This window comes from Trachurus japonicus, chromosome 20 (assembly GCF_045865225.1).
Source record: "Trachurus japonicus isolate A0001 chromosome 20, Traja_1.0".
Lineage (NCBI taxonomy): Eukaryota > Metazoa > Chordata > Actinopteri > Carangiformes > Carangidae > Trachurus > Trachurus japonicus.
Window position 1 is genome coordinate 11,346,538 of NC_140926.1, and position 15,272 is coordinate 11,361,809.

At 42.0% G+C, this 15,272-nt stretch overlaps 1 protein-coding gene across 2 annotated transcripts in view; it reads left to right on the forward strand.

Annotated features, from left to right (window-relative positions):
• Window positions 1-15,272, forward strand: part of cntnap2a (contactin associated protein 2a) — a 316,348-nt gene that overhangs the window by 296,572 nt on the left and 4,504 nt on the right. For both annotated transcript variants that reach the window (XM_085763401.1, XM_085763400.1), the window contains 2 exons: window positions 5,370-5,463; window positions 14,868-15,149. In XM_085763401.1, coding sequence (XP_085619527.1) covers window positions 5,370-5,463; window positions 14,868-15,149 — 376 coding nt within the window. The remainder of the gene's footprint in view (window positions 1-5,369; window positions 5,464-14,867; window positions 15,150-15,272) is intronic.

A 15,272-nucleotide genomic window follows, 5' to 3' on the forward strand; every position in this document is an offset into this window, starting at 1 on the left:
TGTAATTTAGCGAGGGCTCTAAGTGGATGGTAGCTGCCTATAAAACATAGTTATTGGTTGCATCCAGATCGGAATAAATTTGTGTTTGCACGAGCAGTTAATGGTTTGCCAAGAAATGTGTTGCCTTCAATAACAAGATTCAAACAGAGAAAAATATTGACAGTTTGTTTATGCATACACTTCTGTATAATTTGTTATTTAAATGCCCTGTTTACAGACCATGTGTGTGTCTATCATTTCTGAACACTCACACATGATGACATAGATAGGACTTTGATGCAAACCATAAACATCGAGGTAAATTAATCACATATTCACTTGTGGAGAGCCCACCTACCTACCCCAGGTTGTCAGAAGGATGAATGATATTAACCAAAGCCACTGATTCAGCTCTTCTCTGCAGAGCTGATGAAATGTGTGAGCTGCTTCATTTGTATAATTTTGTATAAACGTAATATTCCAACTACTTCCTTATATTCTGCACTGTTTATTTTCTATCTAATGTATACTCAATATATGCTGCCATGATTTGGCCCGAGTCTATATCACCTCTATTTTAAGAATCACTGCAGAGATGGGGCGGTGCGTGGTGCAGTGGTTAAGGCGGCCGCCCCATGTAGAGGCTACAGTCCTCAACGCAGGCGTCCCTGGTTCGAATCCCGTGTCGGGCAGACCTTTCCTGCATGTCATTCCCCCTCTCTGCCTCCCCCTTTCCTGTCTATCTCACTATGTACTATCAAGTAAAGGCAAAAAAGCCCAAAAAATATATACAAAAAAAAAAGAATCACTGCAGAGAAAAAGGGGCGCCTTAAAACTGTATTCAAACACACACTATGACAAGAGTTGATTTGATTAGATGTTATGTAGAAAATAGAAGGTCTGAGCAGCATGTAACTTCAAAAGAATAGAAAACAACCAACCACAGTGTTTTCTATTAAGTATGTATATGAAGAACGGAAGTGCTTTTTCCCTTGTGCATTAGTCTCAGGGTAAGCAACAGTATTTTATTCGTTGTGTGATCAACGTGCAACTCCTTCATGTGATAATTACAGCTGCATTACAGCCTCTTTGCTGTGGTTTTCATTAAGGCGAAATAAAATGTTGGCCAGAATGAATCGCACTACAGTTGCAAATCAAATAATCATTGCACCTCCTCTGCATACTGTAAGTCTTCAGCCCTCTCTCTCACACACACACACACACATACACACTAAATGTACACAGAGCAACAACCTCATCCATACTAGAATCTCATTACCTAAATTCATACACTACAGTGAAAAATTCTGACAGCAGGACAATTAAACTGAAACATCCAATGGAAATCATTCTCATTTTCTGAGCAAATCACAACCTGCAGCTGCTGATCACTCCGCCGGGAGCACTTGAACGCAACACGTCCCTTTTTACTGGCTCAGATAGTGATTGCAGCAACCGCAAGATTCTTTACTCATCACTCACACACATACTTGATTGTAGCTTAGTTATGTCTAGATTGGAGATATCGATGTTCAGCCCAGTGTTCGGTGTGTGACTGAACTATTAACTATTATCAAAAGCATATCCCTTGCCTACCACTCCCTATGGGCCCAGGGCACGCTGTACTCCAAATAACAACCCTTTGAATTTCTTTGTCATATAAAGATAAACACGGCACTTAGACATTAAAGAGTGTTAAGAGAATTAAGAGGTACACTGATAGACGTGATGTTGTAATTTAGATTTTAGAATAAAATAAATCAGTGAGGGAACTGTGGAGGAGGATAGAGAGAGAAAATAGATGAGGTTTACAGATAAGGCATGAAAAGTAGAGCTTAAAGGTTTACTAACGAAGATAACTTTGATGAGCAAAACTTTTTCATGTTGCTTGACTGCCTCGAGGCTCTTTTTCGAGGTACAAACATGCACTTAATATCCACCCGTAAACAGATGTGGACATGCATACCAACAGACATGCTTGCACAAACGAGATTTCGTCAGGTCAACTCACTACAGAAGCTTCACACTGCTACACTACAAAATCAACATTATTTAAATTCATCTGTCTGCCGCACTCCTCATACCTCCTACTACCTAGCTGCTCGGACATCCCTGGGGGCTTGTGGTAATAGTTTATTTATTTTGATCAAGGAACCACGACTATACTCACACTAATGAGATATGAAAAAGTGGATAAATTCTCTGCAAATACACAGAGAAGATGTTAATTATATATAAAAAATATTTTATCATTATGCATTGCCATGAGTTCCAAGTGAAACATGTTAGGAACTAAAAAAGAACTGTAAAAGTTCACTTCGACTTAAAAGCCATAACTGAGAATGGGCTTGATTCACGCATCAACTTTCAACAGAGCAAGTCTATCAGACTGCTCTGCATGTTGAAAAATTACACCAAAGGGAACCCAATGTGTTATTATGCCACATTTTTTATTATGTGCAGAACTTTACCTGAATGCTGAAGTGTTAAAATAATTTGTTTAGAAAGTTCAAAAGGATATACCACAGCCAAAGTGCACACTTGTGAGTTACTCCATCTGAAATTGGATTGGAAATTATTGCATTATGCATTAAAGCCCAAAATGCCAATTTTGTTCCAACCTTCCATCAGCATTTCAAATTTAACCACCCCATTACTGTTTTGCTAACATGCTCATCAGAGGCCTTGTTGCAGCTGCTTTCATCTGATAAATAACAACATGAGTGAGAGGCAGCGATATGAGTCAGATGTAATAAAAGTCAGCCCGCCAGGATCAAATTCAATTTCCAGGCTAAGAGAGGGAGCTGAGTGTTTACCTGCGGCTGTAGAGATCTCACTTCACTGCTATCAGGTCACAAATCTTAAAGGCATTTAGACAAGCGACTGTTTAGTTTAAAGACATGGCAGAGAACAAGTGAGAAGACAAATAGGTATGAAGTAATGGCAATGTTAGAGGGAAGGAAACAGGGGAGGAATGGAGAATAAGAAAAGAGCAAGAAAACACATGTCGTCTTTAGATATGGAGAAAAGTAGACACGCATAAAATACGATAACAAATATCACTTTTGTGCGTTTATGTTATCTAACCCCATTATAATCCTGAGGCTTTCTTCGAGGGTTAGATTTGCATGCACACAAATACATGCTGAGACCCGTGTGCAGGCGCAGGCTGCAGTTCAGGGAGCAAGTGTTTGATTTTAAAGCCGCGTGTAAGTGTCTCGTCAGGAAAACTCACTATCAAAGGCGTACCAAGGAGAGATCAAAATAAGTTCCCATCTCTCTATCTCTGACTTTTGCTTTCTCTCAACCTCTCACACACTGGTTTAGAGATGAAAGTGAGAAGTCCCCTTCAGGCATCAGGCATCTCTCCTCTCCTCTCCTCTCCTCTCCTCTCCTCTCCTCTCCTCTCCTCTCCTCTCCTCTCCTCTGATGGTGGCCTCTGTGGTTGGTATTAGGGGTTTGAAATACCAGCTAATGAGACAAGACAATCACCCAGTAATTCATTTGATAACAGTGTTAAACTACTTATTCAAGTGAACAAAGGAAATTAACATTTGTTTGCACTTTGCTTCTCCTCCAGATATCATTAAGGAAACAGAGTCACCACTAAAATAAAAAGTTCCCAGTGTAGTGTAAATTACTTTGAATATATACAGCACATTGGCTAAATTAGATTCTTTGAGCTCATAGTCGGGGAAATAGATTTCACCCATTGTTAAGTTTCTCTTTATCTAACCCCTGATTACTTTGCTTATGTAAGTTTTATGTAACTTACAATAGCATCAACAGCGCATTGAGGAGAAAACAGTGTTGTCTAAATGGTTCAGTAGAAAGGGGAAGGATCCCAGTAATTGCAGTTGTAATTGACAAAGTTTGGTAAAAATGAGGTTTGTTCCCTGGTTGCCTGCCTCTGCGGACCTTTCTGTGGGGTTTTGAGACTCAGACCGCCCTTCCTGGCCGAGCAGCCAATTTGTTTTCTCAGATAAAAGTAAATAAGCTGAGTGCAATTTAATTGTTCCCCATTATCCCACCCTGCAGTCACTGTGGAAAACAAAACCCACACAATGCTCCACCGAGACCGGGCTTTTTTGGAATGAAACAAATTAGGATATGCTGCATGTGTGTGTTTGCATGTGTGTATACAGAGAAAGAGGGCAAAAATACTCTGGAGGGGTAGAGAGAAGTTTCTATATGGGAGGGCCCTACTCACTAAAACCTATAAACAAGAACAATCACACACACACATACACACAAATAGATCTCAGGCCTTCAGTGACAGTCCAGCTCAGCTCCCAGCTAACAGGCCACGGCAGCTATTCAGCGCATCAATGGAACAAATTTCCAGCAAAACACAAAGTAACAAAAGTCATTGTTTTCCATCAACCCCCCTCTCTCTGGCTGGGGCAGTCCTCGTACGTCTTGCAGGCTGGTGCCAGCTGAGATACAGTTCTCCTGCGTGCAGAGGGAGGGACGGAAAGAAGATCTTTTATTTCTGGAACACATAGAAACTAATTTGTAGGGCTGAAACGCTCCTCGTCAGTAGCAGCGGCTGCAGCCTTCAAGCTAATTAGGAACTTCAATGAAACAGCAATAACAAGTTAATTATGTTGCAGGGATATTAAAGTCATGTATTCCCTGCCTCCATCACCCTCGCTGCTCTCAAACCTCCACTGATGTTCTTTGTAAACACGCTGCTGGTTCTCTCTTCATTTTTAAGTTCTCTGGGAGAGGCTTTGAACCCACCACAGATTTCAGGGATTGCATATTGTTAATTAATCTGTGATCATTTATCTCCAGCTGTGGCAAGGAGTTGTTTGTTTGCAGGATCGCTGCACAAGATCACTAAGTTAACAGCTGTGCAAACAAGAGCTTCTTTTGAATCATTTGGTTTGATTCCTGTGAGCAACCACAGATTCTGTCAAGTGTGCGTTTGGGAAAACCTTTAAAACTCTCCTTTTTTCCAAATTACCTCGGCTTCCTTCATGTCGTGCAAATTGTGTCCAACTTGTCTTAAGACATGTTTAGTATTGCTCACATGCCGAATGATGGCATATCTGAGCAGCCTAACTTGATACTTCAAGGTTGTAAGAATGATCCATGATCATGAATCATGGGAGAAATATCAGGGTTTGTGAACAGACTTGGAGTTTTCTGGGTATTTTTAGACCACAAGAGGGAGCCACTGAGCCTCTGATAATGCTCTCTATTAGCTTTACAACCCCTGGCAGCAATGAATTACCATTTCTTCTTCATCATCTTGAGTATTCTGCTTAATGTGCTGATGCAGTTTCAAGCCGGGGCCTTGTTAAAATGCTGTTGTCATTAATTTCATGCTGTGACTGTTTAAAATGCAGATTCTTATGGATTATTTCTCTCCCCCACTGTTTCAGTTGGATCATTACCCCCCAGTGAGCTACACCCTCCCAGACGCCTCAGACACACAGTTCAACTTGGTCAAGACGCTGTTCCTGGGCAAAGTCTACGGTAAGTGTATCACATAATTACTTTGTAAACCAACTCATACCAATCTGTCTATCATGTTTTTTCTGGGTTTTCTTTGACTGTTTGTGCTCACGTGACTAATCTGTCTGGCAGTCATTTTAACTATGGATTATTAAAAATAGTCTTATTGCAGTCACAAAATACGGATCTTCAGGAAAGTAAATACATAATAATATTTTATAACATAAAAACTGGAGCTCAAAGTTAATACATTTGGGTGAAACATGTAGTCATTTTAATGTCTGTATGTATGTATTGAGCTGAGGAGCTCAAGGGTCGAATTAATATACAGAAATCCAAATGCACACAAACGCAAATGCAAAATAGTGTAATTACACATTAGTTCCACTAGAGAGAGCCAGAGGACTGCTGGGGTTTATCAATGCAGACACTAATTCCAGCTGCATCCATCTCTACCTACATGAATCTGACAAACACTATTTTAGGACGGAAACTGTCTTTTCTCTCATTAAATCACCTTGGTATTTGGTTGCTGAGCTTCAAACTCCCCAGTATTTGACTGTCAGACCAAAACCTTCGAGTTCGACACATTACTCATATGAAATACTGGCACTGCAGCGCTGACGGTGATTAAATTGTGATTCATGGTCCTACATCACAGTCTTGTTCCGCTGGACTTCAAAGGTTGTAGGTCTTAAGAATTTCCCACATAATTTCCCCTTTACCTTAAAAATTGATTGCCCTAATTATCAGTAGCCAATTACCTTTACCTATTTACTGTAGCTTCTCCTACAGTAAGTGGTAACTGGTTTTATGGATTGATTTTGGTTGGTTTTAGTCGCCTCCTTAATTAGTTATAATGTAACTCTGCGAGATTGTATCTAATTAAATTGCATATTGCTGCTCTTTCTCTGTTGGATCCAATTTTTCTTCTCCTTCCCATTTCTCTCCTCTCATCTCTTTTGTCCTCTACCTCAAGTGCTGGGAAAGTCAGTGATGTTGAAGTAATAGCTGACTTCATTTACCAGCCAGAGCTATCGACTGCTACACACACCGCAAGACTTCCTGGGAGCACATGTGCGCGCACCAAACACACTCATTTATCTTTCATGCTGACACACAGGACAAAGTCACCTCACAGGGCAAAGGAGTACCAACTCATATAGCTACCCCTTCATGCAGCCTTTCACTTTACACATCAAAAGACTCAACTACTAAGTCTCTAAATTATACTAGATAATATAATAGTATTACATATAGTAAGAACTGGGGGGATTATATAAGGGGCTTCAAAGAGAAAGAGGATGACAGGAACATTGTGATCAGAGAAACAGACAAAGCAGAGAGAAAAAAAGCAGACGCTGGATTTTTCACATCTCATCAGATCTGTTCCACATCTGTGTTGAGACCACGGAGACAAGAGAGGCTGTCAGAGAGCTGAGCTATCAGATTCTCTATTTCTGGGAGACAGAGACTCTGTGTTTGGTACGGCAAACATCGTGCATACTCACTGATCACCGCGACATCTCTGCTGTCACCTCCCAGTCTGCCGATTGCTAGCAGGGCCGGTGTCAGAAAAACGGCCCTGGGGTGAAACCTGACTGGCCACCCCTATTGCCAGAGTCAGAAGGTAATCGGTAGTTTGCTTTTTAAGATTGTGGACAGTTTAATGAATTTCTTATCGGTGGTTCATTGTAGTTTTTCTGTGTCCTCTTTTGTCTGGGTGATTTGCTCCTATGTTGGAGGAGTGCGGACCTTTTATGTCTCTGTTAATAATTCATTATGTTTAATAATGCACATTTTATTGTTGTCAAGGCTCAAGGCTTTTAATTTAAGTATAGCACATTTTTACACATTAAACGATAGTGTCACTTAAAGTGGCCTCGTCCTCAATTATGAATAATTTTAACTTTAATACAACTTAATTAGGTGATTTATATGCACATTTGTCTCTGCTGTAGTTGGTCATTTTAACATGGGAGTCTGGTGGGCATCATGTTGCTATCTCAGGATGGTTAGATGGACTGACTGACTGACTGACTAACTTCCTTTATTCACCCCTGAGGAGAAATTCAGCCTTCCAGAAGCTCAACTATGCTTGTAGGTCAATTTTCCAGTCATGAGCCACTGCCCTTGGATGATGTGTTGTACTGTCTGATGGAATTGGGGACAAAGAAGCTCCTGAGACTCTCGGTCCCACCACAGTGTGGTGTAGAGGGTAGTCGATACTGTCCAAGATGTCCTGAATCTCACAGTGCACGTATCTGCCAAACAGTCTTTTTATTCAGCTTGGTCGATGGTTATGTTTCTCTTTAAAGTCATTAAAGTGGTTCATTGAAGAAGAAAAACAGCTGCTTTTGTCACTTTCACTTCATTTCAGTACTGAAGGTTGCTACTCAGTTGTGGCTGTCAGTGTCTATCAGATTCAGGGACATGATATTTGCAGTGTTTGCTCCTGTGTAATTGTCCTAAATTGGTATTGATCATGAAGCACAAGGGTGATTCAGCACATGCTTTCAGCTGCATGTGTGCTGCTGAAAATGCTGTAGCCTGGACCTTGATATAACAGTGTGCGGTGGGTGTATCTGTCAAGGTCACTGTATCCTTACATCAGAACCCAACAAAAGCATATTTGTAGATGTAGGGATGCATGTAGCGGCCATGTCATGCATCAGTGTGTGTGTGTGTGTGTGTGTGTGTGTGTGTGTGTGTGTGTGTGTGTGTGTGTGTGTGTGTGTGTGTGTGTGTGTGTGTGTGTGTGTGTGTGTGTGTGTGTGTAAGTGTGTGCGTAGGTGAGTTGGTGAGCTGATGTATTGCGTATGGGTCTGTCCTCTCTAGATCTCTGCGTCCCAGTGGAATAGATGGGGGGAGATGAGTCATACATCAGCCAGAGCAGCAGGCACACTCCCAACCCAGTTCTCAGTGCTACAAATCTGCCTGGCTGAGTGTGTGTATGTGTGTGTCTGTGTGTGCCTGGCCTGTACGTGAGTGTGTCTATCTGAGGGAATAGATTCAGAGCCAAAGGCAGAGAGAGAGTAATAGAAATAGTGACACTGTGAAAGTGCTATCAGAGGAAGATGATTATAGCCCAGAGGGTTGGTTATAAAGGACATGTGCGCCAGTAGCACACTAAAATTCTGATTTCTCTCTTGTATTTTCTATTCCCCTAGCCTCTCCTGAACATGTCGCTCTGTGTAGATGCTGCCAATTATTTTACTGAGGCTTAAAGGCCGATACTTGTATTCTCTGGTCTTCCCTCAGGTTTGACTCTTTCATGTGCCTTTATTTTAAATTGGGCCATTTTTTCCCACTTTAAACATATGCCGGCCCTCAAAGGTAGCAAAGAGACGTTTTCACCAGGGCCTGCAATGACCCAAATTTCTTCTCTGTAAAGTACTTTGCAAACATAAAATAAACACCCAAAGAATGAATTATTAGTAATATTATGTATAATATCAAATCATGTGCATGTGCGTACATATTCATAATAACACTCTCATTTCTAAAAACCTTCTGCCCCAGGCTGTCTCAGTACTTGAAATTCATTACTTGTTTCTAATCAATAAAAAAATATTGAGCGGGACATGACTCTGGTTAAACAGCCTGTTAATTGACCAGCATTTCATCCTTCTACATCCAGTAGAGCAGACGCCACATTGTTTGCTGAAGGAGACATTCCCTTTAAACATGAGTACATTAATAAATCATTTTGTCCTGCTGCTGATAGATTTGGGTCTCTTTGTCTTATATTGTTTTACATGAGATGAGTCAGTTGATTCCTAATAACGCACAAATCATGTGTACTTTACAGTCCTGCTGACCAGACCAGAGTCCACAGCATGCCATGATGAAGTTTAATCAATGTCCTCCCTTCCAGGCAGCCTCTGGTTCGATGCCTGTCTTTTGTGCTCTGTCCACCAGACGTCTTGACTCTGATTAAAGCGCTGATGAAGTTAGATGAGGCTGAAAGCACAGAGGACTTTGCTTTCTTATCAGTCTCCAAGCACTCTATCTCTGTGCAGTCATTCTGTAATCTCTATAATCTAAGGCCACCTTATTAATACAAGGTCACTGCTTCGTGTGTGTGTGTGTGTGTGTGTGTGTGTGTGTGTGTGTGTGTTTGTGTGTATGTGCAGGGGTCTCTGTGTTTTAGGATGACATCATACCAGTCTGTCACCACTAGTTGTACTTCAGACCGGTCACTCCCGATCCGTGCCACCGTGGATCCGGGTTCCTGGTTTTCTCCAGCTGCTGTGCCAGAGTGGGGGTGGGACTGCACTGCAGAGAGCGAGCGAGAGGGATGGAGGGAGGTAGAGACAGACAGAGAGAGAGAGAGAGAGAGAGAGAGAGAGAGAGAGAGAGAGAGAGGGGGAGAGAGAGAGATGCTAATGCCAATGTGGTGCTGTGTGAGGAGGAGACTTCATGTAGCAGAGAGGAAGAACGAGGGGAAGAAGACAGGAAGCTGGTTTGGCTCACAAACTGTTTACAGACACTAACGCAAACTTCACATAGGTAACTACAGTTGTGTGTGTCTGTGTCTGTTTGTGTGTGTCTGTGTGTGTGTGTGTGTGTGTGCACCTGTGTCTTCATCTGTATGTGTTACTGCATATGCATGAGTGTGCCAAGGTGTCTGATGTAAAATATAAATGGGATTTGCAGGTAAACGTGAAGCAGTCTTTCTTCTGCCTGATTTCTTCATAGACTGGAATGAAGACACATTTTTTGTTGCTTGTCAATGAAACATCTTAATTTTCCAACCTTGTTTAATTGGATTGCAGGGAAATTTTGCAGAACCATGGTGTGTAACAGAGGGGGGAAATTAGCCGTCACCGTGTGCTCTTGCTAACTGGTCTGCTTGTTGCTACATCTCTGTTCAGTCTGGAGGAAACTGGAGGGGGCAGTGATGAATGCACCTGTGAGTGTGCATGTGCTGTGTGTGTATGTACGGGAAGGTGTCGCAACCACGGGTTGGTTTGTTTTCCACGTCTAAAACCAACAGTCATACATCTGCTGCAGTTCTAATCTTGTTCCTCGTTAATCTGTCCCATCACTCCTCCTCCCTCACTCTCTTTCTTAATTCATCATCCTCTGTTTCTCCGGCCCACTGTCTTTACATGTTTCTGTTCACAGCAGTTTAGGCCAGTTTGGCTCAGTTTATATTGATGTTAAGATAAACCTACCGCCGCTTCAGTGGAGATCACCACATTCACAACTAGAAACTATTCAAAAAGTGTGAAGAAAAGAAAACTTTGGGTCTATCAGTCATATTTGCTTTTCATCAAACTTTGCCCTGGAAATAGATAAATATCTATATTGTTCAAGAGGAACAGATGTCTTTTTAAACAAGAACAACTCAAATTACATAAATAAATTCACAGAGAAAAATATTTATATTATCTTTTACAGTATATCCAGTCACAGTTTGTTTTCTTTCTCTCTTTTTTTTACTTTATTTGTTTCTTCTGTGTCTTTTTTTCCCATCAACCTTTTCCATACAAACTCTCTATTTCCTGCCTCGCTCCTCCTCACTTTCCTTTATTCTGTTCCTCTGTGTGGTATAGCCGCCATGACCAATGTTTCTTGATGCATGTGTGTGTAGCCTGTGTGTGTGTGTGCATACATGAGTGTTACCACATGTAACATTTGTTTTTCTGCTACAAAGGGTGTGGTGTGTAGCTTCACATTAATATTCTTTTGATGCGTCTCACACGCATCTTACTTTCATTAACACCCCCCCCCTTTTTTTTCTCTCTCTCTCTCTCTCTTACCCCGACATCAGCTTCCATTTGTTGCCATGGCAACTGTGTTTGATCTCCACCACTCTAGCCCCTCCATTTGAGCACCCTTCATGTCACCCCATTTCTTTCCCACTCACTTTCACACTCAGACACACACAGACACACCAGAGGCTCTCTCCTCTGTCTTTTCTCGTCCTCCTCTCACCTTTCCCTCCACCCACCAGCCATTTTTGGAGAGGCAGAGTCACATCCTCCCTCCCTCTCTCACTCTCTCTCCTCTGATCCTGCAGTTCTCTCCACATTTTTCAATTTTCAAGTCTCTGACCCCTCTCCAAAATACCATACACCCCTACACATCTTACTCACACCAAACCTCTCCTCACAGTTTTGCGTGCTACCTCACCTTTTGAATTATTCATGTGCTGTCATTGGTCACTGTGGTGACACTGACACACCATCAGGAGGAGGTGCAGTCTTATGATCAACAGCACTGACCTTGTCACCATGCAGTGTGTGTGTGTGTTTTGAAGGGATGGATGTCACATATGGCACATACGTAGTGTGTCACAATGGTTGACTGTAATCATATGTAATGGTACATCTCATTACTGCAGTCTGAAGCCAGGTGGATTAGTGTCTGTTCTTATCAGGGCATTAGTGAATGGAGAGCTGTTGGTTTGGTTTGTGGGTGTTTGTTCATGTTTTATTGATTAGTCTAAAAAGCCTCTTTAGAAGCCACCAAGCAAGAGAAGAGATAACCAGCCTTCACATCACCACCTGTCACTGGTTCTTACAAGGACTTGTTAATGTCCTTGTTATGGCCACGATCTCCATTTAAAAAATTACAAATGTTCTCTTTTTCACCTCATGAACTTCATAATGTTCAATTTTCATTGAGACAGCATGTGATGTCCTTGTATTTAATTTGAAACAGTCTCATAAAAACGAAACATTCATAACTTCACACAGACAGCCCGGTATTTTTCCTTGTTGATATATGGGCTTTCATCAGATAGTTACAGCAATCGTGTAATTGTGTCAACCTCTTGTGCCTCCATTAGCTCTAAATCCACCGAGGCCTCTTATCAGTGACAACCTGCTCCTCTGTTTATATTAAATGTGTGATGTTTATGAGGAGCGTGTGTGTGTTGTTTTAACTGGGATCATCTGCTTTCTAATGAACACTCCCTTGTGAAATCACTGGCCTCAAAACAATCAGAAACAAGGGAAGCTTGTTGGCGATTTAATCCGCCCTGGCATTGTATGCAAAGCAGCTTGTTATACTCCTAACAGAGAGGCCATTAGTATTCACACACAGGCCTCTGCAGTGATCAACACAGGTTCAGGCATGCAGGGGAGAGAGGACTAATATTCATACTTATATTCTGTATGCTGCACACTGGGCTGTCTGTAACGCTGTGAGCCACATCTTTCCTTTCTGTGCCTTTGTGTGTTTACCTCTCTCCTCCTATACTGCACACACCCACACGTACATGCAGATTCATACACATACACACCAGCAGGCACAGATTTCTTGTTCCTGCAGGAGGAGTTGACCCATGCCTCATCAGAGCTGTGATGCTGAGCCATATCTGAGTTTTAAAATAACATAACACGGCATTTGTAACTCATCGTGGATCTAAAGCAGCGCTATATGAGAACTCTGCAGCAGAGCCCGTATCAGGTGTCAGGAAAACGATTGTTTTCATCACACGCAGACACAGTTTGTACACAGAGTGCAAGTGTCTGTAGGAGGTCTGGTCAGATGATGAATGTAGAGAAGACCAGCACTGAGCTCTATTCCTGGCAGCACAATCAATAGTGTACGAACGAACACACACACACACTGTGGGTATTGGACCCATCAAAATGGAATAAAGGGAGAGAATTACATTATAAGCCTTGTCCAGATACTCAGAACCCCATCATCTAACCTAACGTGATTCATTAAATAAACACAACACAAACAGACACACACAAGGCAGTATTCTTGTTAGTCGTCCCCTGTTCATGTTTTGCTGCAGGATTGTCCAAAAAGTCTCCTCTGGGTGTGGCGCAGCAGCAGAGCAGCCATGCGCGTAAAAATTAAAACCAGGGCAGTGTCTGCACACAGACCTGAGTTCATGTGAAGGAGTAGGAGATTTATGCAGCTCTGCACAAGTGTTGAGGAGCGTCTGGCTGTTTGGAAATCACTCCAGGTTTGTGCCAGAGCGGAGCGTGTCTGAGGTTGTTTGTTTTCTGCCTCGTGTCTGTCTTTACTGAACTGAAGGTGTTGGAAAGATTTTTTTTTATCGTCTTGTTTGCTCTTTCTCCTCGCTTTTATCTCCTCTGCAGTTATATGTGCATTTGTGCGATTTGTGTTTGTGCTCAGCAATGTTTAAACCCCTTGTGACTCATCTTTAGCCTGCACTTATGCAAGACCATGTTTCAACTGTCTAGCAAAGCATTTTTAAGAGTGAACTTCAGCCTGAATGAGATAAACAATGTGTGGACACTTATGAGATTATTTGAATATCTGTGTGAACAAACTCCAAATACCTGTCTATAGAAATCTGTATTTGTCAACATTAGGATATTGTCTGTGACCAACAAGTAGCCAATGTGCAGTGATTCATGGAGTGAACAGGAATATAGCACCAGCTGGACTGAGCTTAGTGAGGCAGCTGCAGTTCAGCCGTTGGTTTATGTGAGAGTTTGTGTTGCAGTCATTTTCTCTGTAAAAAAGAAGAGCTGATGATCAAAGCGGAGACACAAGCAGACTGTGACTTAGAGATGAAAGTGAGAAAATTGTGGCGTTTGAACAGTCACATCTGACTGATGATAAGTGGATGTTTGGTAATTTACCTACTCTTTCTTCTCCAAGGTGTTAATGTGTTTTAAATCAGAGAAAGCAGCTCAAACACAGGCATGACTTATTTTGTTTTTGTTACTTTTTATAATTTGATGTTTTTTTCACCTCCCATTAGTATTGGATATACATTACATCCAGGAGAAATGGTGATGGAAAAGAAGAGAAAAATAAGGGACATTTTGTCATGATGGTCACCATGAAAAAGTAGAAAGAGTATAGAATAAAATGTGTGCCTTGCCTTACAGTTATTATGAGTGAGAAACATGTTTATCGTAACCACAACAAATACTGAATGTGGAGTGTGATTGTGGAAGGCTGATCTCATCTTCCTCTCTTTGTACCACAGAGACAGAGAATCACTAGAAACCTACAGTATGAAATCCTCTGCTACTACAGCATCCTGTGAATAGGTGGATGAATAGAGAGAGACAGAGACACTGTGGGGGTGTTAATTCATTATTCATCCTTTAATTTGACATCAGAGGTCAGTGTCAGTGTGTGCGCCTCCTCTGCACTCTCCATCCTCCTCATCCTTGTTCTCTCTCTCCACTCCTCGTTCACATGGTTCATATTCTCCCTGGATGCTGCAGACTTGCAGGATATTGGTTTACTCTGTCTGTGCATCAGCAAAATTTGTAGTGTGTAAGCTTAATTTCTGAGTGTGTGTGTGTGTTTTTGCTTTGGTTTGATCTGATCTCTCTCTCTGTCCTAGTATCGGCTGAATTTATGCTTCCTCAGAAGTTAACATCGCTTTCCACTGGTTTGACAGTCTCATCAATTAAGATGTGTTGATCTAAACAACCCAACTTTTGTCCCAACTCTGTGTCTTTGTACAGAAACCGGACACGTAGACCCAGTCGTCATCGAGCGTTACAACACCCCAGGCTTCGTCGGGTGTTTGTCACGGGTACAGTTCAACGGCATCGCCCCCCTTAAGTCTGCTCTGAGAACAGCCACTCAGGCCACGCCGGCAGCCGGTCAGTCGGACAGACAACCACAACCAGGCACATCGCCGGTGTCTTACCAAGGGAAACTAGTTGAATCCAACTGCGGGGCGTCGCCTCTCACCATCCCTCCAATGTCTGCTGCAACAGATCCCTGGCATCTGGACAACACAGGTGAGAATTACCTTCAACATGTACTGGGGAAAAAAAACTACTGTACTACTTCACGACTGTCAATGAGTATCACTCTCTACTTCTGTTCATAACCAAAGTTCAACTGCAAACAGTTGGTCGGTG